The following is a 20,684-nucleotide window of genomic DNA, read 5'->3' as shown; positions in this document are numbered from 1 at the left end:
AGGTCAGCATTTATCTTACACACTGTTGACTCAGGTTCAATCCCCAGCATCCCATAGGCTCCCTCAAGCCTGCCAGGAGTAATTCATCTGTGCTGCTGGGTGTGACCCCCAAAACAAAAACAAAACATGTGTGCTTATGCATGTGCTCATACATGTATGCAAGCATGTGTTTACATGTACATAGGTGTATGTATGCTCATATCTATCCCAGTACCATAAGTATTACCATAAGTGACAGCAGGAAGAGCACTGGATGGCGAGTCCCCGACAGCTGAGCCTACCCTGGACTGGCCAGGAGTGATCACTCACTGGTCTCCTCTCCTCTGGGTCTTGGTTTCCCTATGAGCTGGGCTGGGTGCCTCAATTTACCTCGGAAAACCTGTTCCCAACAGCTCAGACGCTGCCCAGATCCTTTCTTCCTCCCTGCAAATTCCTTCCCACGGGTTTGGCTACATGGGGCAGGAGCACAATCTGTGCCCAATGGTACTCAACCCCCCCACCCTTCTCTGAGCCCCCAAAGTAAGTGGAAGTGCCAGCACTCGCCACAGGGGGCGCTCTCACAGGTTTCTCAGGAGAGGACCTAAGTGGAGTCAAGCCTCCCTGCCCAAAGATGCTGGGGTCCCTTCACTGGGTATTTTCTGGGCTGGCCAGGCCACCTCCGAGGCCTAGCACCCCACTCCAGAAAGAGGTGGAAGGATTGGGTTCACAGCCTGCCGCACCGGAAGTCAGGAGGTGCCTGTGCCAGTTGGCCAGTTTCATCCACGCCCAGGCTGGGCCGAGCTATCTTCTCTGCAAACCAAGACTCAAAGACTCTTAAAGAAATGAAGATAAAGGAGGGAAAGGAGAGGGGAGGAGAGGAGAGGAGAAAGGGGAGGAGAGGAGGAGAGAAAAGAGGAAAGGAAAGTAGGGAAGGAAGAGAAGAGGAGGGGAGAGGAGATGAGAGGATAGGGGGAGAGGAAAAGAGATCACTGTTGTCCTCCTCTGACCACTGAGAAAGTAATGCCAGAGAGATGGGTGACGGGCTCAGAGCTCAGCAGCCCATCCTGGGGATAGAGCCTGCCAGTTCTCTGACTTCTCGAGAACAAATCAGGAAACTGAGGCTCAGAGACACTAGGTTCCACCGCTGCCTCCAGAAAGTGCTCCTGATGCTCAAGTCTGGGTTAAGAATCTGTGTCTGGCCCAGGCTGCCTAGTTTTTCCTGCAGCTTTTCTACCTGGACAGCTCCAAGGACTCAACCCTGAATTGCCATATCGGCCCAGGATGGAGCCCAGAGGAGCACCTAGCCCTGAGGCTCCTCCCAGAGCGTGCTGCTCCTCTACCGGGCAGCTCAGGCTGGTGGAGCGGACTGGCTGTGTTCTCCGCTGCAGCCCAGCTGATGGAAAGATTATGTCTAAGCCTTTCCCTTCCCCCGCCCTGGCAGGATCACACTGACTGTCTCCGGGGGCCTCTGCTCAGCCTGAGGTGCTGCAGGACAGCTGTCGAACTGGCAGGCTCCGGCCATGGCCCCTTGGACACCTTCCTCTGTGCCGGGGGAGGGGGGAAAAGGTGGGTCCTTTTCCAAACCCCACCCCTGTCCCCTGGGGCTGTGCTGCAGTGGCTAGAACAAGTGCTGCAGAGTGGACAGACTTCAGAGAAGCAGGAGGAATAGCCAGGGGGGATCCCCCCCCCACTTCATCCCCACTGCAAACCTGTCTTCTTGCAGGGCATCTGAATGGGACTCCCTGGTTCTTCTCAGACACAGCTGCCAAGGGGGTCCCGTGAGTACGACAGGTGAGTTGAACTTAGGGACGAAGTTAGCGCTGGGGGTTCAGGAACAGCAGTGGGCAGCATGGGGTCCTGCATTCTCAGTCCAGGTGCCTTTTTGAGGGAGTAGATCCAAGGGAACCCCATGTGGGGGGCCAAAGGGAGTGGGTGAACCCAAGATAGCTAAGGGAGATAGAGCGCAATGAAGGCAGATATAGCAGTTTTGAGGGGGTTCTAGGAAGAGAGCCCTGGGGTTCCTGATTATGGAACCACTCAGGCATTCAGGGCTGTGGGTTTTGTTTGCACTTGGCAAAGGAAGAAGCTTGGGGAGGGCTCCCCAGATTTGAGAGCTTTCTCTCTGCAGGTTGCTTGCCTGGCGCAGGCTCTCTGCTATAGAGAAAGTTGTACTGTGAGTGGAATATTGGAAGCAAGTGTGGGGAGTGAATGGGGAATGCTCAGTCTGTCACCGTACCTGCCTCTGTCTGCTCAAATCCCACTGGTTCCAGCATCAACACAAGGAAAACTTTTCTTTCCCTTCAGTGGCCATGTTCCTCTTCTGGCTGGGGTACACCTGGGAATGGCAAGTCACAGACACTCCTGGAACTACCAGCCAGAAGGCAGAGTGAAGGGAATGTCGGCAGGTTGCAGAGGAGGAGACATCAGGGGAGATGGCTGTGGGGTTTTTAGTACATGGGCTGAGTCTAAAGTCTGATTCTAAGTCCAGGAGAGTTCGACTGAAAACATTTGAGGTCTGAAACAGAAAGGGCAGAAGTCCCTTCATGCTACACAATGTTGTGTGGTACAAGGTCAGAGAGGGAAAGTGACTGGCTCAAGGCCACACAGCAGTGAACTCAGAGCGGCGCTGTCATTGTCAGTCAAGTCTCCCAAGAGGAGCAGGCAGAGGGACGAAGAGACAGATGGGGTGGGGGTGCTCTCTGCTCCCTCTCATAATTGGCCACCTCTAAGTTCCCTCAAGTTCAGGTAAGTCTAGTCTGGCCTGGTTATGCCTCCGTTTTCCCCCAGTATAGCCAAGATAAACTTGTTTGCCCCCGAGATTGTTGATGTGACCTCAGGGATGTCCAGTAGGGAGACCCTGGCACATAAAAGCATCTAGAACCATCACAAATCCACACTCAAAATGTGTCGGTACTCATAACCCGGGTGTCCTCAGGGACACAGCCGCAAACTGCAGCCACTGCAGAGGGGACGGGACCCCTGACAAGCTCTGGAGGGGAGCCCCCAGGGACTCTGACTCACCTGGGTTCAACTTTCCCACAATACTAAGGGGAGGCAGAGAGGGGTCTGCGCAGAGAGCAGAGAAAGTCACAGAAACAGGACTTTGAGCGGCAACCATGCAGTCTGGGGGGGGGGGGGTCACACAGCTTGGAGACAATCTCCCTGCAACCCTGCAGTCTTGGTCTGCATAAATCCTTCCCAGGGGGTTCTACTGAGCTCTGAGCAAGCCCCTTCTACAGCAGGCTGGAGTGTCCTACCCGCCTTCACTAAACCCAGACACACATGCAGAGGACAGAAGAAAGCCAGGAGGCGTGACACCAGGCACGGCGACAGAGACCCAGGCCGCACCCCACCGCCTCCCATTTCCATGCTCTCCTCTCTTGCCTGCCAGGATCCCCTCAGCCATGCCAGCGCTGCCCAGAGACGAGGAGGCCACATGCCCAGACCCACCTCGCTCTCCCTCCGGCAGCCCGGCCAGTCCAGGGGCCTTGGAGATGCCGCTCAAGGGCTGCTACTACGACCGGGCCCGGCCAGTAACCTCCCTGGATGTGGTTGCCGACTTGCAGAAGGAGATGCTGGTGAATGTCGGGGGGCGCCGCTACCTGCTACCCTGGAGCACACTGGACATCTGTCCGCTGAGCCGCCTGGGCCGTCTGCGGCAATGCAGGAGCCCCGAGGAGTTGGCACAGCTGTGTGATGACTTCGACGAGCGCTCCGGTGAGTTCTTCTTCGACCGCAGCCCCAGCGCCTTCGGCATGGTGGTGAGCTTTCTGGCGGCGGGCCGGCTGGCACTGCTGCAGGACGCGTGTGCCCTGTCCCTGCGCGAGGAGCTGGCCTACTGGGGCATCGAGGTGGCCCACCTGGAAGGCTGTTGCCGCCGCCGGCTGCACACCAAGCTGGAAGAGTTGGCAGAACTACACCGTGATGAGGTGCTGCAGGGCCGGGCTGAGACCTGTCAGCCGCCTGCACCCCCGACGCGCTGGGGCCACTGTATGAGTCGCTTGCGGGAGATGGTGGAGAATCCACAGTCGGGGTTGCCCGGGAAGGTTTTCGCCTGCCTCTCCATCCTGTTCGTGGCCACCACAGCGGTGAGCTTGTGTGTCAGCACCATGCCCGACCTGCGCGCCGAGGAAGACAAGGTGAGTAGCCTTGTCACAGCTCCTCAGGTGATCCCCACCTGCACCCCCTTTTTTTACACCTGGAAATGCTCAGGGGTTCCTCCTGGCTCTGCACTCAGGGATAACTCCTGGCGACGATCAGGGGATCTATGGGATGCTAGGAATTGAATCCAGGTCTGCAAACACCCTCCCTACCTTGCTATCATTCTGGCCCCCCTACATCCTTTTTTTATTTGGTTTTTGGACCACACCTGTTGATGCTCAGGGGTTCCTGCTGGCTCTACAGTCAGGTTTCACTCCTGGTGATGCTCAGGGGTGCTGGGAATTGAATCCAGGTCGGCCATATGCAAGGCAATTGCCAACCATGCAAGACAAATTCTATGGCACCTCATCTAAGGTAAATTTACAATGCCCTGTCCCTCAGCTCTAATGCAGCACAGAATGTGGAATCCTCGTAGGGAGGCTGTGTTGGAGGAAAAGGCGCCTAGGGCCTCTGAAATTCAGGATGAACTCACCCTTCTAGGAGAAGCCTAGGTCATGCCAAAGTCTCTCTGATCTTAGGGCCCTGCAGGCCAAGCAGAGTCTCTGAGCATGTCTCCCCCTTCTTCACACCACAGGTGAGAATCAAAAGCCCCAGAATCTGGAGCCGTCCAGTCTCCAGTGCCAACCCTTGTGCCCCCTGCCGGATCCTTCAACCATCTCTCCCACTCTCCCTTCTCTTTCTTCTCCAGTGCTTTTTCCTCCCTTCTTCTCCTCTGCCTCTTTCTTCTAACTTTCTGTTACTTTATTTAAACACCATGGTTATAAGGCTGTTCATAATACAGCTGTTTTTTTTTTTCCAGTAACAAAGTTGCCCATGATTGAATTTCAGTCATACAAAGCCCAATTTCCTTCCCCAGTTCTGCTTCTTTCTCCTCCTTTTACTTCTCATTCTGCTCTTTCATCTTCCTTCTCTTTCTCTTCTTTCTCCTCCTCATTTTTATTTTGGGAGGGGTTGCAAAGGACAGAATCAGAGCCTCTAAGTCCTGGTATATCTCCCAGTTCCACTTTCAGTGAGAGAAACTGAAGCACAAGGCATTGGGCTTCCCCCAAGTTACACAGGTGTCCACGAAACCTGAGATATGCCTGCCTCAGTTCCCCCTCTGATTTCCTCCCAGGTGAGTTCTATGGAACAGGAGTGGAACAGTCGTATATGAATGAGTTTGTCAGATCACAGAGCCTTGTGTGAACTCTGCTTCATATTTCACTTTTGGGAGAGTCAGACCCTTTGTGGGGTCTGAAGGTCTGGAAGACTGAACCAAGAATCTCCAAGTGGCTGGGCAGGTGATGGGAACTTTCCCACTGACAGTGGCAGAAAGGCCTGGTTCTAGGGGCAGCTCTGCTCCCATTCTAGAATCTTTTAAGGCTCCCCTAATTAAGTCTCAAAGAGTGATGTTAGATGGAGGTGCTGACAGAAAAACATACCAGGAGGGGGCCGGAGAGCTAGCACAGCGGTAGTGCATTTGCCTTGTACACAGCCAATCCAAGACGGACAGTGGTTTGAATCCTGGTGTCCCATATGATTCTCCAAGTCTGCCAAGAGCAATTTCTGAGCACAGAGCCAGGAGAAATCCCTGAGCGCCACTGGGTGTGACCTAAAAACCGAAAACCAAAAAATAGAAAGGAAAATAAAAAAGGAAAAACACATTTGGAACTGACAAATCAGCACAGGACCTTTTCTCTGTCATTTATCCAGGGCTGAGAGAGGACAGGGCTTAAGGCATTTGCCTTTTATGTAGCCTACCTGTGTTTGATTCCTGCCACTACACAGAGCTGGGAATAAGCCTCATCTATATCAATGGGTACAGCCCAAACCTTTCCTACTCCCTAAAAAAGATATAGCCTGGGGTTTTAAAAATCAACCTCCCACGTCCCCATGCTGTATCTCCAGCCCCAGGTGAACAAGTCTGAAGCAGAGTTGAACAAAAAATAATCCAGACCAGGCTGAGGGTGAAACACATGTAAGTCTGGCAGTCTTCTACCTAGTATGGAGCTCTCTGCCTGCCAGAACTACCATTTTTATTGAGTACAGAGATCACCTCTGGGTGGGGCAGTAAATCCACCAGGTTTACAAGTAATACAATCTTGGTTTTGGGTGAAACCAAGTCGTAAACAAACAAATACAAAAAAACCAGGGATAAACTTTGTTTTAGGTAAAATAAGGTGTAACCCAACAGTGGGTACATGGCAAAATAGAATTAGCTTAGAGAGATAAGCAGCTAGAGGGGCTCAGTAAATATTTGCTGCTGGCTGGAAAGAGACAGAGCTCAGAACTCAGTGCAGGAGGCCTGGGCTTGAAACTAAGCACTGCAGGGGCTGAATTCTGAGCACAGAGTAGAGGGGAGATGCCAGGCACTATCAGGTGTGGGTCTCAAATGAATTAAATGTAGAAGAGTAAAATATTCCTCATCCAGCTGTTAAGTATTTTGTCCTCAGAAAACAAAACAAAGGGCCCGGAGAGATAGCACAGCGGCGTTTGCCTTGCAAGCAGCCGATCCAGACCAAAGGTGGTTGGTTCAAATCCTGGTGTCCCATATGGTCCCCTGTGCCTGCCAGGAGCTATTTCTGAGCAGACAGCCAGGAGTAACCCCTGAGCAATGCCAGGTGTGGCTCAAAAACAAAACAAAACAACAACAACAAAAAGAAAACAAAACAAAACAAAGCATTTGGACCACTTCTAATCAGTCTTTTCTGGTTCTGGATAGGACAAGGCTTGGGTGCAGGTGTTTCTTTTTCATTTATTATAAATTTATTTTTTTTTCCTTTTTGGTTTTTGGGTCACACCTGTTTGTGCTCAGGGGTTACTCCTGACTCTGCACTCAGGAATCACTCCTGGCAGGCTCAGGGAACCATATGGGATGCTGGGGATCGAACCCAGGTCAGCCATATGTATGACAAATGCCCATCCTGCTGTGCTGTCACTCTGGCCCCTTGAAATTTCTCTCTTTGATTTGAGGGAAAGGTGAAATCAGGACCCAGAGGCATTTTTTGGAGGGGCCACAGCCAGCAGCACTCAGGGGTTATTCCTGGTTCTGCTTTCAGAAATTGTTCCTGGCAGGCTCAGGGATTGAACCTGGGTCTATCCCAGGTTGGCCTCATGCCAGTCAAATGCCCTACCACTTTTTGTTTGTGCTATTGCTCTGGCCCCTCCAGAGGTATTTTCTACAAAAAAAAAAAAAAAACAAAACAAAACAACAAAAACAAAAAACAAAAAAAACCCACAAAACATTCTTTAGCACAAATCATGTGGTGTCAGAGTTTGCCTTTCATATAAATATTTATGTGCGGGACTGCAGGAAAAAATGGGGGAAAACTAAAGGGGCTCTGGCCTGTGAAACATTCCAGGGCAGACAGACCCTTGGGTGTTCACAGCCTGTCCTGCTCAGGGATTCCCAGGGAGCCTGGACCGGGGACTTGGTTTCTCCAAAGCCTGATGCATTGGGAATGGCACAGGGCACGGGCCCAGGCTTGGTCTCACGGTGAACAGAATATTACTTCACAAAAGGCAAGAGGATTTAGGAAAAACAGTGCTCCTAGCCTGGCATAAACTGTGGACTCAGGCTACCCTTTGTCCTCTGGGTTGTGAGATGTGGTCCCCCATCCAGCTGCACATCCGTGAAAGTTGCCATCTCTCAGTCCGCTTGGTGCCTGCCCCGTGCAGGCTGGGCTGGCCAAGTATCATGTGTTTCTTCTAGGTGAGGTCCTAGAGTGGGACATTGGGGCTGCCATGGCTCTTGTGAATGAGCCACGTGCACCTGGTGTTTGAGGGGGGCCTTGACCTCAGTCTGGGATCAGCTACTTCAGGGCAGGCTGTGGGTGCTATTGTGGGTCATTGTGGGGGCCCTGGCATCCCATTAGGGTGGATGAAAGTCCTCCCTAGGAATCCCACACCAGGGCTGAGATGGAGAGTTAGAAGAAGGGGACAAAGCCTTTGTCCCTTGTTCTTTTCCTTCCACCTTGTTATGGCCACACAGATGTCTGTGCCTGCAACTGTAAATCAGAAGGATGGAAGGAGGAGGCAGGAGGCAGAGAGGGTAAGGAAGAAGTTTCCAGACTACTGGATTTCTCAGAGGACTCATTTCCATGAGCGCCCCTCATGAGGCTGCATTTGACAGAAGGGCATTCTGCGGCTTTGCATATTTTGTGGCTGTGGACACAGCCATGTTGTCCGTAAGAACCCTGAAGTCAGGTGACTTGATCACCCTGAAGTGTTTCCCAGGCTGGCCATTGCCCTATCCCAGTGATCTGTCACCTCCAGGGACACAGCCTTGGGAGCAAGGGTTGCCACTTTCTGGGTGTCCATATAGGAAGGATGCATCCCATTGTGGGCCTAAGGGCCCCACTTGGGGGTCACATGGCTGAGTTCCATGGGGCACGGGCACAGAGCAGTTTCCCCCTGTGCCTCCAGCTCTTGCAGCATTGCTGGTCTCTTCTCCTCCTGTGGCCTCTGTCCCAGGCAGAGTGTCAGGGCTCTGATTTCTGACTTGGGCTGTTGTGACTTTTTTTTTCCCTAAGCTTTATGTGATGGAAAATTTCGGGCATTCACAACATCCGCAGCATAATGTAATGCGCTCCCCAGCTCTGTGACTCAGCACCATGCCCAGCTCTGGTGCTCTAGGGCTCTCCCCTGCCTGGCTCAGGGTACCCTCAGCCCTAGGGCTACAGTACCCCATCCTATGGTTGACATGCACATACCTGCCTCTTGACCGGTAGGTCCCTTTAATCTACAGCCCATTTGAGGGGGGACACTCTCAGTCCAAAAAGTTCTCCTCTGTCTCCTTCCAGTCACTCCCTGTCCACTCTGCAGTGTGTGTGTGTGTGTGTGTGTGTGTGTGTGTGTGTCTGTGTGTGTGTGATTTTGTTCACCACAGAGGGATTTTTTTTTTGTCTCTGAAAAGTGGTGGTACACCTCTGGCTACTGGACAGGTCCTGAGACAGTCCTTGGGGTCTCACAGACCCACAACCAGCCAACTTCTGAGAGTGCACTCATGTTTCACATCATGAAGGCCTACACAGACCCCCTCACTTGCATAAGACATGCATATGAGGGGGAAACACCAAACCAGTTTGCCCACTATTGAGTGGGTGCAGTGTCCTAGAACTGCCAGCCTGGGATCCAGAATGTTCTGAGCAAACCAGGAGTGGCTGCTCGCCTGACCTGCAAAAACACCCCAAAACTTCCTCCCACAGGGGGAGGGACTTTCTCCTCCCTTTTTCCTTCTCTGCATGTTTAACCTCAGCTGCCTTGGGTGCTCTTCTATCTTCAGGAGCCCCAGATGTTCTGGCACCCCCAGGCATTGAATGCAGGGGTATTAGCGGGGCTAGGTGTGGGAGTGTTTACTCGGCCAGTGGGGGAGTATCTGCCATAGAGAGCAGCAGCAGTGCAGGTGGGTAACCACCCAGGGTTACTGCAGTGTTGGGACGTGGCTCATGAGCTTGGCCGCCAGGAAATAGGCACATGCCTTGAATAGCCAAACATGGTGCCAGCGGATGGGGCTGAGCAGCCAGCCCGCCTCCAGTCACCTTCCCAAACATTGACTCACCATTTGGAAATGGTCTCCTCAGGCTGCCGCAGGCCCCCAAGCCCCAGAAAGCCAGCAACCAGACACCTGAGAGGGAGAAAAGAAGGTGGCCCTGGAACTGAAAAGCTTCCAAGTTCCACTGGGGGTGCACCCAGAATACTGATGTCCAGCCACCTCCATGGGGTTGCTTTGGGGCTGAGAGACCAGGAAACCTCAGCTGTTCCTGGCACCCTGCAGACAGTCTGGTGCAGGGGGTTCTTTTCTTTTCTTTTTTTTTTTCTTTTTTTGGTTTTTGGGCCACACCCGGCATTGTTCAGGGGTTACTCCTGGCTATCTGCTCAGAAATAGCTCCTGGCAGGCACGGGGACCATATGGGACACCGGGATTCGAACCATCCACCTTTGGTCTTGGATCGGCTGCTTACAAGGCAAATGCCGCTGTGCTATCTCTCCGGGCCCTGCAGGGGGTTCTTGATCAGCTTCGAGAAATGCTACCTTGGTTTTCACCTCTTTGCTGGAGCACTCAGAAGGGATGAGGACTCCCACCAAGTCACACAGCAAGGGTGCTGCAGAGCTGGAGGATCAAAAACAGTTCTGCTCCCCCAGCCTTTGGGACCAAAGTTTTCCTCTTCAGGACATTCTCCTGAAGAATGTCTCCACTTTCCCAAAGGAAATGCTTAGAGCTGAGGGTATATCTGTATCTACAGGGGACAGTAGTTGCTTCCCACAAGGGTCTCTGCTGCTCTGGTGACTCCTTACAAGCAAGTTACAGGCAGCGCACCAGGAAGGGAACCAAGGACTTGCCTGGCCCAGTGAACAAGTAGGGTCTGAGCCATGATGCTTTAGACTCCATTTTCCCTCCGGAATCCACACGCCCTCCCACTCTGTGGGGGGCAGAGAGTAGTTGGCAGAGGAGGTACTAGCCCTGGGCAGGAAGAGAGAGGAAGATAGATGCGGCTTTTGCCTGCAGCAGCCAGACAGAAAGGATCTTGTGATCAGGGGCTCAGCCACTGGAAGTGATTTCTTTTTCTGCTTCAGAGCATCTTAATGCAAAGCTCAGCACAGTGCCCATATTTGCTTCTCATGCAGGTGACTGGCCCCAGCCTTGTATTCACTGAGCTGCATTAGTGGCACGTATGTCGTGCTGTGCTGTGTATGCATGTAGGTGATTGGAGGCACAGATGAGGACACTTGGACTTGCAAGATTTAGATGCAGTGGTCCTCAAACTTTTTTATTTTTTTATTTTTTTTGGTTTTTGGGCCACACCCGTTTGACGCTCAGGGGTTACTCCTGGCTATGTGCTCAGAAATCGCCCCTGGCTTGGTGGGACCATATGGGACGCCGGGGGATCGAACCGCGGTCCTGATCCTTGGCTAGCGCTTGCAAGGCAGACACCTTACCTCCAGCGCCACCTACCCGGCCCCAAACTTTTTTAAACAGGGAGTCAGTTCACTGTTCCTCAGACTGTTGGAGGGCCAGACTATAGTAAAAACAAAAACTATGAATAAATTCCTATGTACACTGCATATATCTTATTTTGAAATGAAGAAACAGAATGGGAACAAATACAATATGTGGCCCGTGGGCCCTAGTTTAAGGACTACTGAAATTTTAGAAATTTCAGGTTATCAACTCTATTTGGGATTATCTAGCTGGTTTCAGGAAAATGCCATGTCTTGGGCTCAAATTTAGATCAATTCAGTTGGGGTCATGGGTATACTGCTTGGATAGGCGGGTTTTTGAGCCCCACCCACTCATCCAAGTGAATTAAATATGCATTGGATGAATAGAGAAAGGGATGTATGTATGTATGAAGAAAGAAATTGATAGTGGATGTTGGGTGGGAAATGGATAGATGGTGGATGAGTGGATAGGTGATGGATGGGTAGATGGGTGGGTGGGTAGATGAAGAAATGGGTGAATGGATGGGTAGTGGATAGATGGGTATGTGGTGGGTGGGTGGGTGGTGGATAAGTGGATGGGTGGATGGTAGATTGATGGATGAATATATGGGTAGATAGGATGAATAGATGGATAGAAGGGTGAGTGGGTTAATGGATGATAGATGGATGGGTGAATAAATAGGTAGGTGAGTGGATGAATGGGTAATTGGGTAAACAGGTGGTTGTGTAGAAGGGTGGATAGATGTTTGGGTAGTTGGTTGGCATATAGAAGGGATAAGTGGGTAGGTTAAATGAGTGGTAACAGAGAAGACAGAGACACCAGCCTACCATAGAGAGAATGTCGCATATTGATAGCAACATCTGTTGGCTCAAAGATGCCCCCATCCCTCTGGCTATCTCTCTAACTCCAGGGGCTCCTGTTGGGGTCGGGAGCTTGCCTGCCCCCTGCATGGAGCTGCTTCCTCTACAGGGCGAATGCTCACAGAAATGTTTCTACATCTTCATCGTGGAGACGGTCTGCGTGGCCTGGTTCTCCCTGGAGTTCTGTCTGCGCTTCGTGCAGGCCCGGAACAAGTGCCGCTTCTTCCAGGGACCCCTGAACATCATCGACATCCTGGCCATCTCGCCCTACTATGTGTCCCTGGTGGTGTCAGAGGAACCGACGGAGGAGGGCGGGGAGCGGGCGGGCGGCAGCCTGTACCTGGAGAAGGTGGGGTTGGTGCTGCGAGTGCTGCGGGCGCTGCGGATCCTCTACGTGATGCGCCTGGCGCGACACTCGCTGGGGCTGCAGACACTTGGGCTGACCGTGCGCCGCTGCACGCGCGAGTTCGGGCTGCTGTTGCTCTTCCTCTGTGTGGCCGTCACTCTCTTCTCCCCGCTGGTCTACGTGGCCGAGAATGAGTCGGGCCGGGTGCTGGAGTTCACCAGCATCCCCGCCTCGTACTGGTGGGCCGTCATCTCCATGACCACCGTGGGCTATGGAGACATGGTGCCACGCAGCGTGCCCGGCCAGGTGGTGGCTCTGAGCAGTATCCTCAGCGGCATCCTCATCATGGCCTTCCCGGCCACCTCCATCTTTCACACCTTCTCCCACTCGTACCTGGAGCTCAAGAAGGAGCAGGAGCAGCTGCAGGCTCGTTTGCAGCACCTACAGTCGGCCACCACGGCCTGTGAGCATGAGTTCCTGACGACGTCCAGAGACCCCGTCAGGCAAGGACCTGCCTCACCCATCAAGTGCTAGGCAGGGACCCTGCCCTTGTAGGAGAATTCCAGAAGCTCAAAGGGCCCCAACAATGGGGACCCCCATCCCGGCCGTTGCAATGCTTCAGCTGGCTCTACCGACCCCAATCCTGCCTCCAACCCTGCCTGGTATCTCTCAGTCCTCAGCAGAGGCTCTCACAATGGACCAAGCTGTCTTTCAGACGTCCACAGAGTCAAGTGCCCCCAGAATTCCATTCCTCCTCCTCCACAAGGCCCCCCTCTGCCCGGCACCACCATCTCTTGGGGATTGCTTATCGCCTCTGCTTGCACGGTTGCCTCCCCACAGCTTGAAAAACTTCAGCCAAGAACCAAGACTTGCCTCTCAGCTCCATGATTGTGTTAGGAGAGTGGGGTGGGGGGGGCAGGCTGGTGGCTGCCCCAGTCAGGCCCCTGCACCGGGTGAAAGCACCCTTTGCCAACATGAAACTTTCCTGGGTTAGCTGGAATTCCTGCTGGAACATTCTCTATTTTTGCACAGAGGCTAACTAGTTATGGCAGGGTTTAGTGCTCCAGAGCACTGTTCCTGCAGCTGGTGGCTCAGCTCCTCTCTGGCCCTCAGTCTTCCACCCTCAGCTCAGCTCCCAGACGCAGCAAGGACTCAGTGTGAACCAGACCAGACCTCAGTGCAGACGAGAAAAGCCCTCCACGAGGACTGGCACAGACCATCAGTCTGACCCATTGCTCCCTCATGGGCCTGCCATCTGCAGGACTAGGCAACGACATCGGGCATATAAGTAGCACCTCCCTGGCCAAGATCCAGCAATAGGGCTAAACTGCGGAAAATCTGCCTCCTTCCTGCATGCTGACTGGCTTTGGTAGTTGCTAGGCGGTTTCTTCATCTCCATTGGTTGAAAGGAGTCTTAGGGAATCCCTATGGCCCAGGGGAAGCAGATAAATCTTGGAGGAAATGTATTCCCCAAGAAGTGAGGTGGGGATAAACGGGGTGATTCTTCACTTCAGGGTGACCTGCGCTCCACATTAACTCAATTCTGATGATACCCTGAAGACATTAAATTTCAGTCACTGCGAACTGCCAGGCAGATCTGAAGACAGCCTGAGGGGGGAGGCTGCAGTCTGATGGGGGAGGTCGACAGTTGATGTGGGGGAAGCGGCACCTGCTGACCTCTGAATACTGCGTCTCACAGATCTGAAAAGGGCTCAGCACTTAGCAGCATTGTATAGGACCACAGTCCCCCTCATGGGGATCCCTGTATACCTGGATTTGACTTGCTGCCTGGAGCTTGTCCTAATGTCTTCAACATACTAGAGGAACAGCCATAGACTGCCTCAGGATACCTCAGCACTCAGACACAGTCAGGGGACACCCCCCCCCCCCTCAGGCCGCCTTCTGGGTGACCCAGGGAGCATCGCAGAGGGTGGGGAGTGAGAAAGGGAAGAGAAGGAGCTGGTGTGACCCCTAGTGTGCAGATGTGACTCGGGGTTCCTCCCGCACAAACAGTATCAATGGAACATGCTGGAAGTTGGGCGTATGCAGTCAACCTGGGCTGGTGTGAGGAGGACGGTGAGTCCCCAAGTCCCTGAGCACCTCTGTCCCCCACCAGGAATAAAAGGGACTCTTTGATCCCTCCCTGGCTGCTTGGCCTGTCATACAGGTCCTTTGGTCACCATGTCCAGCACTGGACAGAGAGAGGACATAAAGTGACAAGTCACAACAGAGACAACAAAGCCCAATGGCCTGTCTACTCTTGACCCCAGAAGGCAGAGAGAGCACTATGTGCTGAATCCTACACCTCCATCCCCCGGGGCCCAGGGTACTCACAACTGGTGACATGCAAGGAACACAGAGCGTGACCCTCTGAAGTCACCTTCCCTGCAAAAAGGGGGCAGAGCAGAAGGAATTGCAGAGCCCCTCAGCTAAAATTAGCCGATGCTGCTGCTTCCAAAGTCCTGGTACAGCCCCGCTGGGATATGCTCCTCAGGAAGCCCAGAAACTTTAGCTTCTTAAGCTTTGGGGTTTCCCTGCAGCCCCCCAAAATTAAACAGCTTTAAAAAGTGAGTTTGTGACTTTCCTGGTGTTGGGGTATGGGAGTCAATTCTCTTCAGGGAGCAGTGGAGGAAGGGAGGAGGGGTCCCCCTGGGAAGGGGTGAGTGACAGAAATCTGGTCACTCTATCCAGCCTGGGTCATGGATAAATTGGGGTGCTGCTGGTTTCACAGCAGGAAGGCACAGGACGAGCTGCCTGCTGTGGTCCTGGGTGCAGAAGGGAGGGAAGGATGCTAGCAAGGAGGGAGGGGGAGAAGGCAGCTTGGATACCCCCCTCCCGTGAGGGTACAGAGTATGGGATTTTGTATCTTTAGAACTGTGAGATCCCCAAGAAGCCAAGTCCAAGACCAGGGTTTCCATGCAGTTAGTTATTTCCATCGAGATCCACCAGGAAGGACCAGAGAGATAGCACAGTGGAAGGGCATCTTGCCTTGTATGCAGCCAATCCAGGATGGATGGTGGTTTGAATCCCGGCATCCCATATAATCTCCCGAACCTGCCAGGAGTGACTTCTGAGAGCAGAAACAGGAGTAGCCCCTGAGTGCCACCGAGTGTGCCCCCCAAAAAAACAATCTACCAGAAATGCCTCATCTCCAAGTGGGAGAAACCCTCTTTAGGTTTCTTCCAACCAAGGAGATCAGCTGGCTCTGGAGAGCTGAAATCCAGATGGAGTTCAGGTGAGGCCTAATCAAGGCACACTCAACCAACTTAAATTCTGTGTAGCTTCCTGCTGCCTCCGGCATCCGGCATCCCCACTGTTTTAAGAAAGAAGGCTTGGGTTCCCAGGACCCAGCCTGGGAGATGGGGTGTCCATTGGGTCTTGTGCTGCAGCTATATGAGGGGTATCTGTGGGTTTGGGGCTCGCTCTGGAATCCAGGGAGACTCATTCCACAGACACATGGTGGGGGCAGGTTTTTACAGGAGATGAGGCTCTGTTCTGAGAAAGACAGAGCTGGGCATGTCTAGTCACTCTTGGTGACTTGGGGGGTCTGGGACTGGTCAGATGCTTCTGTTCCCACCTGTCACTCCCCAGCTTCCTGGATCTACAAAGTCTTTCTCCAAGAGTAGGAAACTGAAGTAGAGAGTGAGGATATTGGAGTGAGTCAATTTCCTGAGGGCTCAGTTTATCCTTCTTACCATCTTCAGAAGCCCCTCATAGGAATTCAAACTGCAAAAGTGTAAAAGTGAGGAGAGCAAATGGATCGGTATGATGGCACAGCAGGGAAGGTGCTGGCCTTGCACAAAGATGACCTGAGTTCCTCCCTGGCATCCAATGGGGTCCCTGAGCTCCTCCAGGTGTGATCCCTGAGCATAGGGCCAGGAGCAACCCCTGAGCACTGCCAGGTGTGATCCAAACACAAAGAAATTGAGGTAAACATGGAATTCTCTTTACAAAACAGGGCCAAAATATTTGGGGTTTTGTTTGCCCCAGCCATGCCCAGGAGCTCAAGTTTGCTAGCCTGCTGACACCTGGCATGGGGTGGGAATGCCGATTTGGATGTTGGGGACTTTGGTGATGCCAAATGTGCTCTGGTGAGTAGCACCCAAGCAGGAAGCTGACCTCGAATCTTCAGGGCTCAGACCTACTCTCAAATGCCCTTTAGGAAACTTTCGTAAAGGTGAGGGGGTCAGGTTGGGAGGGAGGATTAGTCCACACACAAGGATTACTCCTGACTCTGCTCAGGAATCAGTTCTGGTGGTGCTTGGGGGACCATGTAGCTGAACCCTGGTCAGATGCATGTCAGGCAAACTCTGTACCCACTGTACCATCATGGCCCGATTTACCCTTCTGCTCGGGATGAAAACACAACACAGGGGCTCCCCAGAGATGGGTGCTGCAGGGAAGGATAGGGAGGGCAGCCTGGAGGAGGCAGATTTTTTTTTGTTTGTTTTTTTGGGTCACACCCGACGGTGCTCGGGTTACTCCTGGCTGTCTGCTCAGAAATAGCTCCTGGCAGGCACGGGGGACCATATGGGACACCGGGATTCTAACCAACCACCTTTGGTCCTGGATCGGCTGCTTGCAAAGCAAGCGCTGCTGTGCTATCTCTCCGGGCCCGAACTGAGCTGGTGGTACGGTTGTTTACGCCAGGAAGAATGTGTTTGTGAAGCAGTTTGCACCTGTGTGCTGAGGCCCCTCTGAGTTAGAGTCCAAGCACCATACTCAGAGTTGGGTCCTCCTAGAAGCCCCAGTGCTCAGGATGGGGACAGCCCTCCCTTTGGGGCCACAGTCACCTTGAACAGTGTGTTTATCCACTGATAACCTGACTGATGGGCACCAAAATGACTGGGTACAGAAAGTGGCAGTTGGGAATGGCTGGCAGCAATGTGGCCTGGCCTGGAATCTCGATGTAGTAGCCACAGTAAATCAACTTCAATGATCTCCCAGGGACAACAGTGGATAACAAGTAGGCTAATTAATAGGCTTCTGTGTTTTAAAAGTCCTCTGCATCCTTGACAAATAGCACCAGGAGAGATTGTTATTTCAAAGTTAGTTGGAGAAATGTTTATTTAATAGAAAGAAAAAAAGACAAACAGAGCAGTTAAAAAGTTGCTTTACTTAAGCTGGCTGCCAAAACTGCCCTCGTTATCTGCCCATTCCAATTCAAGGTGCTTCTCTGGTTCCTCCGGGTCAGTCTTTGAACTTGCCCACCAGTGGCTTCGGCATCCAAGAGCCCAGACCCTGCTGGTCCAGGAGAATGGACAACTGCCTGCGAGCATCCTGATGGGGCCCCGCCTAGTGAGAAACAGGGTGGGAAAGGACACAGGGCCCTGGTTGAGTGCAGGGTGGGAGAGAGCCCTGGCTGGACACTGCTAAGGTGCCAGGACGGCTCACCTTGGCTGCCTCGTAGGTCTTCAAAGCCAGCAGTTGAGGCTTGCCAACCGCACGGGCCGTCTGGCGGAAGGCATGGAGAAAAGCTGCCTTGCAGAGGCGGGAGGGAGGCCCAGGGGCTCCGCTAGAGTAGAAAGCAGAAGCCAGTCTCAGGGAGCCATGTGAGGACAGGGGCACAGAGAGACATCCAGGCCAGACAACTAGCTCTGCACCAGGACAGAAAGGCAGGGGCCTCCCCTTAGCACCATCATCCCCCACCATAGGCCTCTCCTCACTTGGCCTTCACACGTCCCGTGTTCACGTCCACGACCTCGACATCAGAGTCCCCCAGACTCCAGTTGAGGCTCAGGCCTTGGCAGGTACTGGATACAGGCTTGGAAGAGGCCAGAGAGGGCCCGGAGAAAAGATGCATTGTAGTGCGGGCATAAGGTGGAGGTAGACTGGACCCCAGTGCCCCATCTAGGCAGGGCCGGCTATGGATGGCCTTGTCCAGGGTTGGAGGGTCATGGCAGGGGTCAGCTGTGAGGCATAAGACACAAGATCACCTCCATTCTCTGCCACAGACCCTACCACCTTCCCCGGCTTCTGGGCTGGGGGCTGTTCTCACCCAGAACCAGGCTGGTGGCATAGAGGGGTGGCAGGAAGTGAGCCAAGAGACCGCTGCCCAATCCCAGCACAGCCCAGCGTGCCAGCTTGTCACTGGCCGAAAGACAGGCTGTGTGTGTTTCCCGGAGTGCAGGCGCCAGATAGCACACAGGCCGCAGCTGCCCACGCACGTGGGCCTGCAGGCGCAGGGCAGGGTTGTGCAAGGCACCATCACTGGCAAGGGGGAGACTGGAGAGTGGAGAGGGCCAGTCAGGGCTGACAACACTGCCACCCCCTCAGGCCTAACCCAGGACCCATGCCCAGAGGCTGACTACCCACCAGATGTCATGCGCTGCTCCCTGAGGGGTGGTATTGGTGTAGAGGTGCAGGAAAGTGCGTGGCTTGAGGGCAAATGGGGGCCCAGGTCCCGTCTGGGGGGCCAACACAGACCTCTCCTTGCCCTGGGGACCTCCAAGCGTCACCAGTAGGAGCTGTCGGAACAAATACCTGGGACACAGGGAGGGCTTGGGGATATTCTTCGGTGGGGAGGGGGGACATGGGAAACCAGCAGACCCCTGGCCTCCTCACCTCAGCAGGGCCCGCCGGGCCACCACCAGCCCATGGCTGTCATGGAGCTGCCGGCCTGAGAACTCCAACCGGCCACCACAGCTGCCACCGCCTGTGCCCAGAGCCACCAGCTGGTAGATCTCCTTGTCACGGTCCTTGGTGCCCGGGACCTCTGCGGGGTAGCAGGGAGGAGAGCTGAGCCCCTGAGCTGAGATACCGAGGAGGCAAGGGGTAGAGGAGCCCCTACCTCTCTCCAGGATAACAGCAGCCACAGTCTCCTTGCAGGCTTGGTATGGCGAGGCAGAAGCCACCAGGCGGTCAAAGCCAGCGCTGATCACAGCAGCACAGCGTTGTTCATGGGACACGAAGCTCTCTGCACAGTGGGTGTGTGTGCCTTAGAGAGAGAGCGGGGAGGGGGGGGGCAGAGAGACTTGAAGCAGGGGAGGGAGTGCCCCACCCAGATCTCCCTTCCCCTTGGAATAGGCACACCTACCTAAGCTCAGGATGGACAGTGGAGGCAGTGCAGGCTGTGGAGGCAGTGGAGGCCGGCTGGGGCTTGGCAGGGACCCTGGAAGAGAAAAGTGGGCAGACTCCCACCATGACACGATGCTCAGGAAGCTGAGATGTTCCACTGAAGGGGGGCCTGCCACTCAAGGCAGGATGAACTGGCTTTCGCCCTCTATTCCAAATCCCTGAAAAGAGGGGGGGGGTCCCCTTTTGCTCAGTTCACCTGGGATCTCGGTAGATTTGCGCGTGTAACAGAGGCTGGACAGGGCCATCAGTGGCTGCTCCTGGGCCTTGCTGTGGGTACTGCCCACCGTTTGGATCACCCCGTCCAGCTCCGTAGGCACCGAGAAGCGGAAGCTGGGGTCTGGAAAAGGATGGGCTGGCAAGCGTCCTGTCACCATCTGGGAGACCCCAGGGCCTCGGAGCTGGGTGCCGAGCCTATCAACATCCTCTGACCTCGGCGAGGACCCAAGGCAGGCAGTAGCTGGGGAAGAAAATGCAGTCTGACACCTGCGGGCCTGGACACAGCAGCTTCGATGTCACAGCCTGTGCCCCAGGGCCTCACCTGCCAGCTGGTCCTCGTGGAATGTGCAGGAGATGCCCAGGCTGGCCATGTACTGTGCGAGCAGACTGGAGGTCTGCTGGGACAGCGGGTCCTGGGGCTGCAGGCTCAGCAGCCTGGCCACCTCCGGGATGTCCCCCGTGGCCCCTGCAGGGGGAAGAGAGACCCCCGAGGCCCCCGCCATCTGGCCCCCGAAGTCTTCCAGTGCCCAGGCTGCTGCCGCCCCCAGATCTCCGAGGCCAGCCCCTATCTGGGGCCAACTGTCCCCCGCTGCCAAGGCCGGCGGCTGCCTGGCAGCCTCCTCCTGGACATCAGGGTCCAGGCGAGACACGGGCCCCCAGATGCCGTGGCCCAGGCCCACAGAAGGGGGCTGGGGGTTCATCGGGAGCGATAGCGGTAGCTGTAGCGAAGCTGCAAGTCGGGGCTTCTTACGCCCACTATCCTCGGAGGCCTGAGTTTCACCGCCCAGGGAAGCCATGGCGGCAGCCCTGTGAGAACAGCGAGTCGCCTACACGAGGGAGGGCGGCAGGCACGATGGGATCACGTGTTCCCAGCTAACGTGTTCAGGGAGCCCAACCTCTTCCTCCGTGCCAGCCAATGAGAGCCCACGGAGTGCTGACAAACAGCACTGCTGACCAATGGGAATGATCAATTTCCCCACCTCACTTCTGGATTGGACAATCCAGGGGCCTTTTCGCAAGGCACTTCCGGGGCGGGGCTTTGCGGTGGGTGGAAGCTAGGCATGCGCAGAATCCTCGTGCTGCACAGCAGGGTTGACTTATCCGTGAAGACGGGAACGTACAT

The 20,684-nt window shown here is 54.3% G+C and overlaps 2 protein-coding genes across 2 annotated transcripts; one reads left to right on the top strand and one right to left on the bottom strand.

Annotated features, from left to right (window-relative positions):
- Nucleotides 1-1,417: 1,417 nt before the first annotated feature.
- KCNG4 (potassium voltage-gated channel modifier subfamily G member 4) lies at nucleotides 1,418-13,068 on the top strand. Its single transcript, XM_049786745.1, has 3 exons — nucleotides 1,418-1,770; nucleotides 3,371-4,118; nucleotides 12,032-13,068. The coding sequence occupies exons 1-3, from the start codon at nucleotides 1,712-1,714 to the stop codon at nucleotides 12,800-12,802; spliced, it is 1,578 nt and encodes a 525-aa protein (XP_049642702.1). The 5' UTR covers nucleotides 1,418-1,711; the 3' UTR covers nucleotides 12,803-13,068.
- A 4,390-nt stretch (nucleotides 13,069-17,458) lies between these two features.
- Nucleotides 17,459-20,684, bottom strand: ADAD2 (adenosine deaminase domain containing 2). Its single transcript, XM_049787381.1, has 11 exons — nucleotides 20,542-20,684; nucleotides 19,884-20,368; nucleotides 19,542-19,802; nucleotides 19,305-19,379; nucleotides 19,029-19,205; nucleotides 18,833-18,983; nucleotides 18,584-18,751; nucleotides 18,267-18,493; nucleotides 17,935-18,178; nucleotides 17,663-17,783; nucleotides 17,459-17,563 (listed from the first exon to the last, which is right to left on the bottom strand). Exons 1-11 carry the CDS (start codon nucleotides 20,682-20,684, stop codon nucleotides 17,459-17,461), a joined length of 2,157 nt encoding a protein of 718 aa, XP_049643338.1.

Source organism: Suncus etruscus, chromosome 14 (assembly GCF_024139225.1).
Source record: "Suncus etruscus isolate mSunEtr1 chromosome 14, mSunEtr1.pri.cur, whole genome shotgun sequence".
Taxonomy (NCBI): Eukaryota; Metazoa; Chordata; class Mammalia; order Eulipotyphla; family Soricidae; genus Suncus; species Suncus etruscus.
This window is presented reverse-complemented; position numbering and strand designations above follow the sequence as displayed.

Excerpts from the sequence above, each read along its gene's own strand:
- KCNG4 (XM_049786745.1), top strand. The coding sequence starts at position 1,712 with ATGGGACTCCCTGGTTCTTCTCAGACACAGCTGCCAAGGGGGTCCCGT. Across the intron at positions 1,771-3,370 it reads GGGTCCCGTGAGTACGACAG|GATCCCCTCAGCCATGCCAG; the intron begins GTGAGTTGAACT and ends CTTGCCTGCCAG. Across the intron at positions 4,119-12,031 it reads TGCGCGCCGAGGAAGACAAG|GGCGAATGCTCACAGAAATG; the intron begins GTGAGTAGCCTT and ends CTTCCTCTACAG.
- ADAD2 (XM_049787381.1), bottom strand. The coding sequence starts at position 20,684 with ATGTACGTTCCCGTCTTCACGGATAAGTCAACCCTGCTGTGCAGCACG. Across the intron at positions 19,206-19,304 it reads ACTGTCCATCCTGAGCTTAG|GCACACACACCCACTGTGCA; the intron begins GTAGGTGTGCCT and ends TCTCTCTCTAAG. Across the intron at positions 18,179-18,266 it reads TGCCACCAGCCTGGTTCTGG|CTGACCCCTGCCATGACCCT; the intron begins GTGAGAACAGCC and ends TATGCCTCACAG.